General features: G+C 44.0%; 1 protein-coding gene across 1 annotated transcript in view; it reads left to right on the plus strand.

The window, feature by feature from the left end:
- Positions 1–16,662, plus strand: part of srek1ip1 (SREK1-interacting protein 1) — a 64,710-nt gene extending 48,048 nt beyond the window's left edge. Inside the window, exons 4-5 of the mRNA XM_085971257.1 lie at positions 272–350; positions 9,790–16,662. Of these exons, the coding sequence (XP_085827383.1) occupies positions 272–350; positions 9,790–9,976 (266 nt within the window). The 3' untranslated portion in view covers positions 9,977–16,662. The remainder of the gene's footprint in view (positions 1–271; positions 351–9,789) is intronic.
- The last annotated feature ends 237 nt before the right edge of the window (positions 16,663–16,899 follow it).

Raw genomic sequence — 16,899 nt, forward strand, 5'->3', positions numbered from 1 at the left:
ACAGAGGTGACTTTCTTCATATTAGGGATGGATTTGGCGTCTAACCTAATGTACTAAGTCAATCGGAAATTTGATTGGTGATTTAATAGAGAATCCTCGTTTCAGTCAGTCACTAATTTGTGTCCTATGGATGTGTATCTCTCTTGGGTTTGACTCTTCTGAAGGGTATAACGTGACCGTCATGGTCTAGATGCAAAACATTCAATTGTACAGATGTTTTACAACATTTGACTATCTTATTTAATATTTTTCCTTTGCTAATTTCTTGTAGAAACAAAACCAGCTGGTGAAAAGAAAGAACATCACAAGAAGAAAAGGAAAGATAAGACGAGGGATGAACACAGAAAAAGGTAAATATGCTGCTGAGTGGAAAGAAAATGTTTGATAAACACAATGTTACTGCATACAAGTGACCCCAGTAGCTTTGATTCTGAGTCACAAGTAATAAGCGGCAAAACAGCCACATTCGATCGCATTCACCTGTGAATGAAATCTTTAAAGTGTTGAAACCAGATTAGGAATTGTTTTTTCTTTAAAGTTTATTCAACATCATTGGAAGTAAAGGTTTATTTTTGTGGGCTTTTTTTAAACCCTTGTGGCACAGTCAGAGAAGCCACTATCTAGCAATAAAGATTTTTTTGTTTTAGTGAGATCCCAGAAGAACTCCTTATGCTGTTTGTTGTCAGTTATCCATGTAATATCATTTCAGTTACTTTGTTAGATATCAACCACACATCAGCTCTTCATTAATGACATTCAGTGAGTATTAGATTAAAAATCAGCAAAAAAAAATTAGGATTGAGTTTCAGATAATTGTAATTTTAGTAATGGCTAAATTCTGTCTGGATATTTTTTATTATTCCTGCAATTTTTAAACCTATTATAACTGTTCTATGTTTTACAAAGTAAAGTAGCCATCATCTTCGGCTTCCGCCACAAACGCTGTACTCTTGCCTCCAATTGCAATCCCTCCCCGGCCATTGACTCAGGTTGAAGCCAACTATTTGATATTTAACCCCGATCCCATCACAAAGACTGCCTACTTCCACCTCTGTAACATCACCTTTCTAGCCCCTGCCTCAGCCCACCTCCTGCTGAAACCCACATCCATGCCTGTGTCATCTCCAGTCTCGACTGTTCCAATGCTCTTCTGGCTAGCCTCCCATCCTTCACTCTCCATAAATTTCAGCTCATCCAAAACTCTGCTGCCCGTAACCTACATTGGTTCCGGTTCCCAACTTCTTCAATTTTAAATTTCTTATCCTTGTGTTCCAATCCCTTCATGGCTTCACCCCTTCCTATCTCTAACCTCCTCCAGCCCTACAACAATCTCTGAGAAATCTGCGTTCCTCCAACTCTGGCCTGTTACAAATCCCCATTCCCTATGCCACACCATTGATGGCTGTTCCTTTAGCCATCTAGGCCCTAGGCTCTGGAATTCCCTCCCTAAACCTCTCTGCCTTTCCACCTCTCTCCTTTAAGACCCTCCTCAAAACCTGCCTCTGTGACCAAGCTTTTAGTCACCCCTCCGAATATCTCCTTTGGCTCAGTGTCAATTTTTATCTGATTACACTCCTGTAAAGAGGTTGTGACATTTTCCTATGCTAAAAGTGCTATATAAATACAACCTGTTGTTGTCCTATTACTTAGAATATGTTAGTTATGACATTAATCAGTAGTAATATAGTAACTGTATTTTTTAATATAGTTTTATTGAGATTAACTTCAGTTACAAGGTATGGACATAGTCTTCCTGGATCATGTAGGTCCCTTCATCTGGTGGTAATGGAGCAAAAAGGTTTTTTTGCAGCTGAACGTCATAGGATAACCAAATAGATTCAGAAATAAAATCCAATTTTTAATTTTAAGCTTAAAAATGAGGAAATTAGAAGAGAAGTCATGCAATATTCTTTCAGCAGGTAATACAGTTCTGGAATATGTTAATCGCAAGAACCATTGAAACAGTAAATATAGTTTTACAGGACAAATTTGACTTTTCAGCTAGAGAATGAAGTACTTGGGGAATATGTTGAGAAAGTGGATACTCAAACGGGCGCGCTCAGCACACTTCTGTTCACTTGGTCCCAGGCAGCACTTTAATTTGTGCTCGGCTCTCATTAAATTGATTCAGACATGCAGCAGTGAGTGCTACTCACGCTATTCATTGACTGCAAGCCTGTTTTTGGGAGGGGGGAATCGAGCGTCTCTGAAGCCACTTAAAGGCATCTCTTAAAGGCGAGGTGCGCTCTGGCAGCAGACATCAGACTTCCCAGATTGAAGAAGGTGACTGAAAGATGTCCAAAGAGGGCACACAGAGTCTCCAACGCCACTTGGGAGGCCCTGGTTTAGATGTATGACAGAAAGAGGGGGCAGAAACATTGCCGCCGCCAATGGTAAGAGGTTACAGAAGAGGTCAATGCCCGGAGCTTAGCTCCCAGGACATGGCTGCAATGCTAAAAGAAGTTCAATGACCTCATCACAGCTGTCAAGGTAAGAATACTGCTCTCTTTCTCTGCTCACATCTCCACTGCCTCCAGTCTCACTACTCATAATACTGCACTCCCCCGCTTCCCTACATTCACTGCACAACATTTCACTTCATCTCCTTCTTATACTTTCACACTCACAGTCATTGCAACCCTCAGTTCCCCACACCTCACATCTTGCATATTGCATACCAACTATTTGATCACTAACATGACTTTGAGGATCCCAGACGATGGGCATATACCAGGAAATGCTAGGTGCACTGGGCAGCCTGACGGCGATCTTCCACACAGACTTGAAGGGCCAAATGGCTACTCCTGCTCCGATTTCTTGCATTCTTATTTCTAATGTTCTTGTGAGCCCTTTAAGTTGCGCTGCTGAAGGGTCGTTCCTGCCTGTTCTTGCCACGAGTCGCTGAGTGAGTTTATCACATGGCGAGTCAAGCGCTGGGGCAGAACAATATCACAAATGGTTCCTACAGCATGTGTAGAATCCTTATTTAAATATTTTAATGATTGTTTAACACTTCTAGCGCACCCTGGGCACCTATTGAACAACCCTGTCTAATATGTCGGGCAGCGCACTTCTGTCGTGGAATGAGTGCGCACGTGCCGCCCACCATATTGGATGCTTGGGTGCCCGTTTTGTGCCTGATAATTAGGTGCATGCGAATGAATTTCTAGGCCCTTGTGTTATTCAAGCCAAATGGAGCCATTATGAAAACAAAAATAGTATTTTGTAGGCCCTGTTGATTTCAGTGTGATATATCAGTGTCATTATGACATTGTTATATATTCAGTTATTAAGTCCTTCATTTGACTAAGTAAATATAATCCAATATAATGCTACAGTAAAACACAGTTTAAAGATCTGATCTAAATACTTTCATGAAATACAACATAAGAAAGTTACATGAGGAAAATGTCTACATTTTACTGTATTTCACACCCAACTTACCTATTTTATTGTAATGTAAGTGTATTTACGAATGTGATTAAGCAATCTAAATACAGATACTGGCCACTAAACAGTTAGTAATCAAATAAATGCCTACCTTTCCCATAAGCATTCAACATGGGCTATTTCAGTTTTCAACTCACCTTACTCCTCAAAATTACATCCACCATATGTTGGTGTTACAGTCCAAAAGATTTGGTTTCATCTGGAAACATTTTAGATCTGTTGAAAGTTTCACCAGCTCAAACCAGTATCATGAAAAAAAAACTACAGAAAGTTAATTTTATTAAAAAAAGAGTTATATTCCCATTTTTACAGTATATGAACACCTCTCTACCCCTCTTCCTTTTAAAGCACTCCTTATGTGGCTCGGTGTCAAATTTTGCTTTATAACGCTCCTGTGAAGCTCCTTGGGACATTTTATTACATTAAAGGCGCTATATAAATACAAGTTGTTGTTATAGGTGCAAAATTAGTAGACAAATGCGGTAACTTCTGGCCAAAATTGGAATAGAATTTGGGAATTTAATCTGTGTATATAAGTTATTCAGATCAGTTACATTTTGATGTGATACTGAAGATGACCTGTAAGTAGTTGCAGTTGCAACCAGCTTGTTTACTGTAATCCATTGCAGCATGTGTATTACTGTCTGCTCTGCATGTTCCCCCACTTTAATATTTGAAAATGGAATAAAAAGTTAAATATTTAATGAACATAAGAACTAGGAGCAGAAGTAGGCCATACGGCCCCTCGAGCCTGCTCTGCCCTTCAATAAGACCATGGCTGATCTTCAACCTCAACTCCACTTTCCTCCCCGATCTCCATATCCCTTGATTCTCCGAGAGACAAAAATGTATCTATCTCAGCCTTGAATATACTCAACAATTCAGCATCTACAGCCCTTTGGGGAACAGAATTCCAAAGATTCACAACCCTCTGATTGAAGAAATTCCTCCTCATCTCAGTCTTAAATGACCAACCCCTTATCCTGAGACTATGCCCCCAGTTCTAGACTCTCCAGCCAGGGGAAGCAACCTCTCAGCATTTACCCTGTCAATCCCCCTCAGAATCTTGCATGTTTCAATGATGAACCTCTCATTCTTCTAAACTCCAGACAGTATAGGCTCAATCTCTCCTGATAGGACAACCCTCTCATCCCAGGAATCAATCTAGTGAACCTTTGTTGCACCGCCTCTTTAAAAAAAATTTTAAAAAAAGTTTATCCTTCCACAGATAAGGAGACCAAAACTGTGCACAGTACTCCAGGTGTGGTCTCACCAAAGGCCTGTGCAATTGTAGTAAGACTTCCTTACTCTTGTACTCCAAACCCCTTGCAATAAAGCCTACATGCCATTTGCCTTCCTAATTGCTTGCTGTACCTGGATGTTAACTCTCTGGCCGGAATTTTGCCGGTCCTCAGAGTGTGGGATTGGAGGTGGGATTGCAAAGATTGACAGCGGGTAGGAAACCCGCTGTCAACCCGCCTCCAATCAATGTTCCCAAGTGTTGGGTCCTCGATTTGCGCATGGACCCGAAACCTAGCGGTGGGAAGAGGATTATATCCACTTAACTGCCTGTTAACAGGTACTTGATACTTGTTAACAGTCTCTTCAATTTTGCCGCTTCTGCATCGGGTTCCCCGATGTCCGGACACCACGCCAGGTAAGTGTGGTGTGTTACAAGTCTGCTGTAATGTTTCTGCATTGATGACAGCTGCAGAAGTGGTGTGAAGGATTCAGTGGTGCACTGGTGAGTTTCAGAGGTGGGAAAATCATTTTAATGCATTTATACTTTTCTGTAGGTAACAAGTTTTGAATTGGCTGTCTAGTCCCACCTCATTGGGAGAATCTCTCTCACCAGTGACAGATCACTTCTGTAACCTCACCTGCAGCTGCAATCTGTTCTAGCCTATGGAGGGAGTCATTGGAGAGTCTGGGTGCAAGAGCTCACCTTTGTACAGTCATTGTCAGTGTTTGCAGCACCTCAATGCTGTCAAACACTGAGAAATAAGCTGTCAAAGAAAAATTGTGCGTGGTCCCTTTAAGAAAACGGGCAGATGATGCGTCATCTGACCTGCTTCCTCTTAATTGGCCGGCAAGCCCCGCAGGATGGGTTTAACAAGGCCAACCGACATAAAATCACGTCCATGGGCCAGATGCAGTTGGGGGGCGGGACTGGAACCCGGAAACCAGCTGACCCGCTCCCAAGCGGCATCCATTTGCAAAATCGCGGCCTCTGTGTTTCCTGTACGAGGACACCTAAATATCTCTGAACACCAACATTTAATCGTTTCTCACCATTTTAAAAAAATATTCGGTTTTTCTATTCTTCCTACCAAAGTGAATAACTTCACATTTTCCTGCATTATACTCCATCTGCCACCTTATTGTCCACTCACTTAACCTGTCAATATCCCTTTGCAGGCTCTTTGTGTCCTCCTCACAGCTTACTTTCCAACCTAAACATAGAAACATAGAAGATAGGAGCAGGAGTAGGCCATTTGGCCCCTCGAGCCTGCTCCGCCATTCAATGTGATCATGGCTGATCATCCAAATTCAGTACCCTGTTCGTGCTTTCTCCCCATATCCCTTGATCCCCTTTACCCTTAAGAAATATATCCCAACTCCTTCTTGAATATATTTAACTAGCTGGGGAGCCCTGCGTTGCGAGGGCAATTTTGGGGCGCTTGGTCCTCCCTGCCCCTGTGTGTCCCCCCTCTCCCTGTCATGTCCTCTCCCTGTCCTATCCCTCCCTCCCCTCCCCTCCTCTCCCTCCCCTCCTCTGTCTCCCTCGCCCACCCCTACCCCTCCCTCGCTCCCCTCTGTCCCCTCTCTCCGGCCCCTCCCCCTGCCTAGCGCCTGAGGTCCGGTGCCGTTCTGATAGTGGGAATGCTGAGCGGCGGCCGCGCCGGGAGTGGGCTCTCACGGGCGGCGCATGCGCGGTCTGTGCCGGCGGCGTCAGTGCGGGTGGCGCACGCGCGGTCAGTGTGGGCGGCGCGAGCCCCCCGCGATTTCCCGAGGCTCCCCCCCCCCCCCCCCCCCCGCGATTTCCTGAGTCTCTCTCCCCCCCCCCCCCCCCATTAAATTGTTATTTAATTCCCTCACACATCATTAAAATATTTACTTTAGTTCCCTAACGCACAGAAAGTGTGGGGGAAAAAATTGTGAAAAATCAAGATGGCGGCCACTCACCTCGGTTCAGAAGGATAAGGCCCGCCCACACACATACGCACTGATTGGTCGACCGGTCAGGTCACCGAGGGGAGCCCCGCGTTGCGAGGGCAATTTAGGGGCGCTTGATCTCCCTGCCCCCTGTGTGTCCCCCCCTCTCCCTGTCATGTCCTCTCCCTGTCCTATCCCTCCCTCCCCTCTCTCTCTCTCTCTCTCTCTCTCTCTCTCTCTTCTCTCTCTCTCTCTCTCTCTCTCTCTCTCACTCTCTCTCTCCCCTCCCCCGCTCCCCTCTGTCCCCTCTCTCCGGCCCCTCCCCCTGCCTACCGCCTGAGGTCCGTTGCAATAGCGGGAATGCTGAGCGGTGGCCGGAGCCGGGAGCGGGCTCTCGCGGGCGGCACATGCGCGGTCAGTGCGGGCGGCCCGCGGGGAGCAGGCAAGACCGCCGGCGTGCCCCGTTGCCGGGGTAACGGGGGCCGTGCGAATGCGTGCCGTCGTCAAGGCGGCCGCGCAACTGGCGGCCTCTTGTTTTTTTTAAACTCATCAGCTCTCCCACCCCCCCCCGCGATTTCCCGAGGCCCTCCACCCCCCCCCCCGCGATTTCCCGAGGCTCTTCCCCCCCCCCCCCCCCCCTATTAAATTGTTATTTAATTCCCTAACACATCATTAAAATATTTACCTTACTTCCCTAACACACTGAAAGGGTGGGGAAAAAATTGTGAAAAATCAAGATGGCGGCCACTCACCTCAGTTCAGAAGGATAAGGCCCACCCACACATGCACCGATTGGTCGACCGGTCAGGTCACCGAAGCGTAGGATTGGTCAATCGTCGAGTCACTCGACACTCAACTGTAGGAAGGAACCCGCCGTCCGATTGGTCGACCTCGACGTCACACGGTCGCTAATGAGCGGAAGGCTGAACGTTTTTCGGATACCGCGGGCGCGGTTTTGTCCGGCCGAAACGTAAATACGCCTATGACCGGTCCGGAATCGCAAGCTTTCTTTTGAGGCGACGCGCGCGTCGGTACGCTCTGTAACTTTCAAACGTATAGAGAACGGACAGACATCGGGACAGACAGAAGAGCCGCTTTATATATATAGATAGATGAATTGGTGTCTACTGCCTTCTGTGGAAGAGAATTCCACAGGTTCACCACTCTCTGGGTGAAGAAATTTCTCCTCATCTCTGTCCTAAATGGCCTACCCCCTTATCCTTAGACTGTAACCCCTGGTTCTAGACTCCCAGACCATCAGGAACATCCTTCCTGCATCTAGTCTGTCTAGTCCTGTTAGAATTTTATAAGTTTCAATGAGATCCCCTCTCATTCTTCTAAACTCCAGCGAGTACAAGCCCAATCGACCCAATCTCTCCTCATACGTCATTCCTGCCATCCCAGGTATCAGCCTGGTGAATCTTCGCTGCACTCCTTCCATGGCAAGAACATCCTTCCTCAGATAAGGTGACCAAAACTGCATACAATACTCCAGATGTGGTCTCACCAAGACCCTGTACAACTGCAGCAAGACATCCTTGTTCCTGTACTCAAACCCTCTCGCTACGAAGGCCAACATACCATTTGCCTTCTTAACCGCCTGCTGCACCTGCATGCTTCCCTTCAGCGACTGGTACACAAGGACGCCCAGGTCTCGTTGCACTTCCCCTTCTCCCAACCTATTGCCATTCAGATAATAATCTGCCGCCTTGTTTTTGACACCAAAGTGGATAACCTCGCATTTATCCACGTTATATTGCATCTGCCATGCTTCTGCCCAATTACCCAACGTGTCCAAATCATCCTGGAGTTTCTCGGCATCCTCCTCACAGCACACTCGCCCACCCAGCTTTGTGTCGTCTGCAAACTTGGACATATTACATCTAGTTCCCTCGTCCAGATCATTAATATATATTGTGAATAGCTTGGGTCCAAGGACCGATCCCTGCGGTACCCCACTAGTCACTGCCTGCCACTTGGAAAAAGAGCCGTTTATTCCAACTCTTTACTTTCTGCCTGCCAACCAGTTCTCTATCCAAGTCAATACCTTGCCCCCAATCCCATGTGCCTTAACTTTGCACGCTAATCTCTTATGTGGGACCTTATCGAAAGCCTTTTGAAAGTCCAAATACACCACATCCACTCGTTCTCCCTTATCTATTCTACCAGTTACATCCTCAAAAAATTCCAGTAGATTAGTCAAGCACGATTTAGCTTTTGTAAATCCATGTTGACTTTGTCCGATCCTGTCACTGTTTTCCAAGTGCTCTGCTATTACATCTTTTATAATGGACTCTAGCATTTTCCCCACTACTGATGTCAGGCAACCTAGCTTTGTATTGTCAGCAAACTTGGATATATTGCACTCGGTCCCTTCATCTATGTCATTAATATAGCTGAGGCCCAAGCACTGACCACTAGTTACAGCCTGCCAACTGGAAAATGTCCTATTTATCCCTCCTCTCTTTTCTGTCCATTAACCAATCCTCTACCCATGCTAATATATTGAAGAATTCTAGGCTTAATTTGCAGTCACTACATTTATGGCCATATTGTTTTGTTATTTTGGGTTTTTTAAACCAAACAATATTTTTTGAGAGGAGCTGCAGTGGGTTAATGTAAGAAAGAGCATAAGGAAAGTGTTCAGTTTTTCTTTCATCAAGAATGGTCTTCAATATTGATTCACTTCTCCCCTGTTCAATGCTATGCAGAACCTAATTTTTGCCATGTATCTTGGACAAACTGGATCTGCACAGCTGTCTTACATTTTAGGATTCTAATTTTTCACATCAGATCTGTCTGTTTGTTGTATTCTGCCCTAGGGCACGTCCTAACTCTCACCCATGAGATTCTTGAGCTACTTACTAGGGAAGAATAGCTGAGGTGGACTCTCTTAGGTGGACTGAAACCAAAGCTAAAGCGCTCCATCTAGCCTTTATGATGTCGCCGGGGGAGGGGTGGGAACTTGCACTCAGCAGAACAAGTATCCCTGCTGGACACCAATCCAATATTCAGAGCCAGCGCTCCGGTCTCTGCTTGTCGGGGCTGTCTGGAGTGGTGCCCGGACCACTGACTCAGGCCAGAATACTACCACCGAGTCAGCGGTCACTCCATCTCACATCAGGTATGGGTTATGAAAAAAATATGAATGGCTGGAATTTAATTATATATTGCTCTTTTCAGATCTTGTTCATCCAGTGAAGACAAAAGTGAGAAAAAGAGCAAGAAACAAAAAGTTCTTAAAAAGAAAAAGAAAAGCAAGCACAAAAGTCACAAGCATCGCCAAAAAGTTAAGAAAAAGAAAAAGCACCCTACTTCCTCCTCATCTTCATCATCAGAAAGTTCCAATCCCTCTTCAGATCGTGATTAATGCCATACAATGTTATAATTCTAGGTCTGTGCTAGAAGACAGTTTCTTTTAAATGTTTTTCTGTGCACAGGACAATGGCTCAGATATTCATGAATATTTCTTTGTGAACTAGAGAAAGTGTAAACAGAATATTTAACCATATGAGCAATGTGCATTTTAACACATTGGAAAATTTTGTTTGAAATTTGCTTTCAGCACAGGGTACGTTACGTGAAAAATGTTCAGACAATTCGGAATGTCAGTTATTGGACAACTGGACAGAAATGGCTATTATTAATGATGAATTACCAAGCTAGCAGTTGTGTCTTCTGATATCTCACGGTCACTATTTGATCAATTATATTAGCTATATAAAACAATGAAACAAACATAGCAACAATATTTAGTCGTCTTTCAAAATGTTTATACTGGATAATTTTTAACACTTTTTTTTCTAATACAATCATCTACGTAATGACTTGGAGAATTGATTTATCTGTGCAAGTAGAAATATAATATTTGGATATCAGATACAATTTTTTCTTTGCAAAGCCCTTGTGACAAAATCTCTGCTCAGTTTTTATATAATATTTCTATAAATGTACATATTTCAACTGGTACATTTGTAAATCTTGGGTATTCTTCTGTAATAGCATTAATAATTACATATTACTGGCTTACATAAGCTCGATTTAAATTTCTTTTTTCAACGATAACAAGGCATAATATTTTTTAGACCACATCAGTATCAATGACTTACAATACTTATAATTCTAACTCTATTTGGTGAATTTTAAAACACAAGAATGATGTACTGCATTTCATTCCTAAGTTGTAATCTTAGCACATAGATAAATGAGCACAGGAGATGTTACAGGGCAGATGTACAAAGAAAGACTTGCCTTTCAGGCCACCCCAAAGTGCTTTACAGCCAATTAAGTACTTTTGAAGTGTAGTCACTGTTGTAATGTAGGAAACACGACATCCAAGTTGCACACAGCAAGTTCCCACAAACAGCAATGTGATAATGGGGTATGGTAGCATAGTGGTTATGTTACTGGACTAGCAATCCAGAGGCCTGGACTAATGTGAGTTCAAATCCCACCATGGCAGCTGGGGAATTTAAATTCAGTTCATTAAATAAATCTGGAATAAAAAGCCAGCATCAGCAATAGTGCCAGTCTACCTCAGCAGCACTTTTCTCAACCCCTCCACGGTCTCTAGTTTGACGCACTGCTTGTCTGACATACAGTACTGGATGAGTAGAAATTTTCTCCAATTAAATATTGGGAAGACCAAAGCCATTGTCTTCAGGCCCTGTCACAAATGCCGTTCCCTAGCCACCAACTCCATCCCTCTACCTAGCATCTGTTATGAGGCTGAACCAGACTATTTGACCCTGAAATGAGCTTCTGATCACACATCCGTGGCATAACTAAGACCACCTATTTCCACCTCTGTAACATTGCCCGTCTCTGCCCCTGCCTCAGCTCATCTGCTGCTGAAACCCTCATTCATGCCTTTGTTACTTCTAGACTAGCAATCCAGAGGCATGCAGGTACAGCAAGTAATCAAAAAGGCAAATGGAATGTTGGCCTTTATTTCAAAGGGGTTGGAGTATAAAAGCAGGGATGTCCTGCTACAACTGTACAGGGTATTGGTGAGACCACACCTTGAGTACTGAGTACAGTTTTGGTTTTATTTCCTTATTTAAGGAAGGAAATACTTGCATTGGAGGCAGTTCAGAGACGATTCACTAGGTTAATTCCAGAGATGAGGGGGCTGACTTATGAAGAAAGGTTGAGCAGGCTGGGCCTATACTCATTGGAATTTAGAAGAATGAGAGGTGATCTTATTGAAACATATAACATACTGAAGGAGCTCAACAAGGTAGATGCAGAGAGGATTGGGGGCAAGGTATTGACTTGGATAGAGAACTGGTTGGCAGACAGAAAGCAAAGAGTTGGAATAAACGGGTCTTTTTCCGAGTGGCAGGCAGTGACTAGTGGGGTACCGCAGGGATCGGTCCTTGGGCCCCAGCTATTCACAATATATATTAATGATCTAGACAAGGGATCTAGATGTAATATCTCCAAATTTGCAGACGACACAAAGCTGGGTGGGCGTGTGTGCTGTGAGGAGGATGCCGAGAAACTCCAGTATGATTTGGACAGGTTGGGTGATTGGGCAAAAGCATAGCAGATTCAATATAACGTGGATAAATGTGAGGTTATCCACTTTGGTGTCAAAAACAGGAAGGCAGATTATTATCTGAATGGCAATAGATTGGGAGAAGGGGAAGTGCAACGAGACCTGGGTGTCCCTGTGCACCAGTCACTGAAGGTAAGCATGCAGGTGCAGCAGGCGGCTAAGAAGGCAAATGGCATGTTGGCCTTCGTAGCGAGAGGGTTTGAGTACAGGAACAAGGATGTCTTGCTGGCCTTGGTGAGACCACATCTTGAGTATTGTGTGCAGTTTTGGTCGCCTTATGTGAGGAATGATGTTCTTGCCATGGAAGGAGTTCAGCGAAGATTCACCAGGCTGATACCTGGGATGGCAGGAATAACGTATGAGGAGAGATTGGGTCGATTGGGCTTGTACTTGCTGGAGTTTAGAAGAATGAGAGGGTATCTCATTGAAACTTATAAAATTCTGACAGGACTGGACAGACTAGATGCTGGAAGGATGTTCCCGATGGTCGGGGAGTCCAGAACCAGGAGTCACAGTCTAAGGATAAGGGGTAGGCCATTTAGGACAGAAAGGAGGAGGAATTCTTCACCCAGAGAGTGGTGAACCAGTGGAATTCTCTACCACAGAAGGCAGTAGAGGCCAATACATTAAATATATATTCAAGAAGGAGTTGGATATATTTCTTAAGGCTAAAGGGATCAAGGGGTATGGGGAGAAAGCAGGGACCGGGTACTGAATTTGGATGATCAGCCATGATCGCATTGAATGGCGGAGCAGGCTTGAGGGGCCGAATGGCCTATTCCTGCTCCTATCTTCTATGTTTCTAGGATGTTTCCCCTCGTGGGGAAATCTAGAACGCGGGGGCACAGTTTTAGCAAAAAGGGTCGCCCTTTTAGAACTGAGATGAGGAGGAATTTCTTCTCTGAGGGTCGTAAATCTGTGGAATTCTCTGCCCCAGAGAGCTGTGGAGGTTGGGTCATTAAATACATTTATGGTGGAGATAGACAGATTTTTGCAAGTTAAGGGAGTGAACGGTTATGGGGAGCATGCGGGGAAGTGGCTTTGAGCTCAAGATCAGCCATGATCTTACTGAATGGCAGAGCAGGTTCGAGGGGCCAAGTGGCCTATTCCTGCTCCTATTTCTTATGTTCTTATGACTTGACTGTTCCAGCGCACTCCTGGCTGGCCTCCCACATTCTACCCTACGTAAACATAAGGTCATCCAAAGCTCGGCTGCCCGTGTTCTAACTCACACCAAGTCCTATTCATCCATCACCCCTGTGCTCGCTGACCTACTTTGGCTCCCGGTTAAGCAACACCTTGATTTCAAAATTCTCATCCTTGTTTACAAATCCCTCCATGTCCTCGCCCCTCCCTATCTCTCTAATCTCCTTCAGCCCCACAACCACCCCCCCCCCCCACCAAGATATCTGCGCTCCTCTAATTCTGCCCTCTTTAGCATCCCTGATTATAATCGCTCAACCATTGGTGGCCGTGCCTTCAGCTGCCTAGGCCCTAAGCTCTGGAACTCCCTTCCTAAACCTCTCTGCCTCTCTACCTTGCTTTCCTCCTTTTAAGATGCTCCTTAAAACCTTCCTCTTTGACCAAGCTTTTGGTCATCTGCCCTAATTTCTTATATGGCTCGGTGTCAATTTTTTGTCTTATAACACTCCTGTGAAGCGTCTTGGTACGTTTTCCTACATTAAAGGTGCTATATAAATACAAGTTGTTGTAGTAATGGTGACCATGAAACTACCGGATTGTCGTAAAACCCCATCTGGTTCACGATTATCCTTTAGGGAAGAAAACCTGCCGTCTTTACCTGGTCTGGCCTATATGTGCCTCCAGACCCACAGCAATGTGGTTGACACTTAACTGCCCTCTGAAATGGCCTAACAAACCACTACAAAGACTGCAGCGGTTTAAGAAGGCGGTTTGCCACCACCTTCTCAAGGGCAATTAGGGATAGGCAATAAATGCCGGCCTTGCCACCGACACCCACATCCCAGGAACGAATTTTTTAAAATCAGGAAACTTTGGTTTATCCGGAGGTTATATGTCCGGAATACGCGATCTAACGGCAAAAACCAGGAGCCGTTTTCTGTAAGTTTTTTTAGTTCTCGTTGCTTTTTTTTTCCCAGTCAGGCACTGCAAGGTCTGTAGCTATAGTAACAGCTTCAGCTAGACACTTGCAGCTGCAGCCGACTGTTTTGAAGTTGTTGCTAAGCAACAGGGTTTGTTGATTCACACGGAGCTTTTCAGGTCCGTATGTTTCAACATTAACGCTGGTATGTCCAGCACTTTTGATGGTACGGCACCAGCTCAGTGCCGGATATCAGAAAGTTTCCTGTATCTTGCGGCATTGCCTGATAAGAAATTACTTTTGGACAGCCTGTTTGAAGCAGTAGTCTGCTCTAACCAGGTGAAATGTAACTATATTTTTTAAAATGTACATAAGTTGATATTTAGTTTTATTATTAGATATTAGCTAGCTCTTGGTGGCAGTGTTTTTTTTATTGTTATTCAATTGTAGTGAGACAGATATTTACTGTAGTCCAAGAGCTGGTTTTCATAGCCATATATGAGAAATTCAAAGCATAAACCAATATCCTTGAGGGCATTTTTGGGAGTATGCAGCAAAAGTTTTTTGTGGGACCAAGCTAGTACAGAATACTGAAACATGTCAGTTCCCCATAGAAATATAGATGTTTACAGCCCAGGAGGAGGCCATTTGGCCCACAATATCTGTGCTGGCTCTTTGTTAAGATAATCCAAAACGAATCCCACTGCAGTTTCCTTTCTCTGCGCCAATCTATCTTTCTCTGATTCAAATGTTTATCTACTTTTCCCTTAAAACATGCAAATATCTTTGTCTCAATTACTCTCTATGGCAAAGCATTCCATGTTCCAACAACACTCTGCAAAGAAATTTCTTCTAACCCCTCTCCACCAATGTTCCCAGTCATGCTGGGTTAGGTTGATTGGCCATGATAAAAATTGGCCCTTAGTGTTAGGGGGGATTAAATACGTGGGGTTACGGGGATAGGGTTTGGGTGGGATGGCTGTCGGTGTAGGGACCGGGTGCTAGGGTTTGGATGATCAGCCATGATCTCGTTGAATGGTGGAGCAGGCTCGAAGGGCCGAATGGCCTACTCCTGCTCCTATCTTCTATGTTTCTATGCTCCAGGGATCCCGCGCAGCCAGCTTTTAAATTATAAAACCATAATGGGCCGCGCTTTTACAATTTAAAAAAATAAAGGCTTGCATTTATATAGCATCATTCATGACCTCTGGCCATCGCAAAGCGCTTTACAGTCAGTTAAGTACTTTTGAAGTGTAGCCACTGTTGTAATGTAGGAAGGTCCTTGCACACAGCAAGGTCCCACAAACAACAATGTGCTAATGACCAGCTAATTTTTTTAGTGATGTTGATTGAGGGATAAATGTTGGCCAGGACACCGGGCATAAATCCCCTGCTGTTCTTCGAAATAGTGCCATGGGATCTTTTATGTCCATTTGAGAGAGCAGACAGGGCCTTGGTTTAACGTTTCATCCGAAAGACAGCACTCCCTCAGTAGTGCACTTGAGCGTCTGCCTTGATTTTGTGCTCGCATCTCGGAGTGGGACTTGAATCCACGACCTTGTGATTCAGAGTGAGAGTGCTACCACTGAGACACAGCTGATGACCCCCACATACCTGATTCCCCAGCCAGAAGAAATAATCCTTCCCTATCAAATCAAAACCTTTATCTACTAATATATCAAAAATGGTTGCAACAATATAATGGTATTGCACCTGTCAGTGCTACTGTTAGTATGTTGTTACATGACTATCAATCAACTGAGCGCAAGCACGTTTCCTAATCAGACAGCAGAAACTAAAAATTGCTAGTTGGCGAGACTAATGGCGGGCTCTTCATAAACCGAGTAAAGGAAAAGTATTTGGAACTCGCCTCCTGCCCAACAGTGAAGAAAGTAAGGCGAGAGGGAAAAATAACATGGGCAAGCATATTAAACAATGTTACCATGTCATCTGAAACAGTCAACACACAGCACAGCGGAAGAGAACTAGAGATAAGAGTAGCAGGCAGAATGGCAATGTAATAGAACTAAGACCATAAACAGTTGCCCATCATTAAGCATAGACACTAAAAAAAAACTGGAATCACGCTTACTGGTGGAAAAGGAAGGAATCACGCAAACCAAAGAACTCATACCCCACGAGAGATAAACTAGTAATATATTAAATTTAGTACATGGGTGCGTGTTTCATTGAAAACTCATTATAAATATGTCACTTTTGTAGGTGACACTGTGATGGGCCATTCCAATGTTAAAGGTGAATATTTAACATTGTTTATAGCTGGCATATATTAGCCTGAGGTGAAATCTACATATCCGGTTCCTATAATTTGCTTCCTTCCTGTTTTTTCATCTACCATTTCTTTTCTCTAACCAAAATTTCTAATGTCCAAAATAAGGGTTTAAACAAAATAAATCAAAAATTACATATTTTACATTACTTAGTACATTTTTCCATTGAATTATTTTGTCTTTTAATGCTTTCTTTAAAGTTTTTACTCGAAGGCCTCAGCGTCTCCCAAACACCAAGCCTAGAGTTGCTATTTCTGCCCAGAGTTGTGACTCTGTCACATTTGGACCATTTGATTACATGCAGTGTACCTAATTTCCCTGTACGCATCACTACTGTTCAGTCAGCTATATTTTTCTTCAGCTCCTAGCACTTTCTGCCC

This window comes from Somniosus microcephalus, chromosome 2 (genome assembly GCF_052327205.1).
Source record: "Somniosus microcephalus isolate GS21.2 chromosome 2, FLI_Smic_1.0, whole genome shotgun sequence".
NCBI lineage: Eukaryota > Metazoa > Chordata > Chondrichthyes > Squaliformes > Somniosidae > Somniosus > Somniosus microcephalus.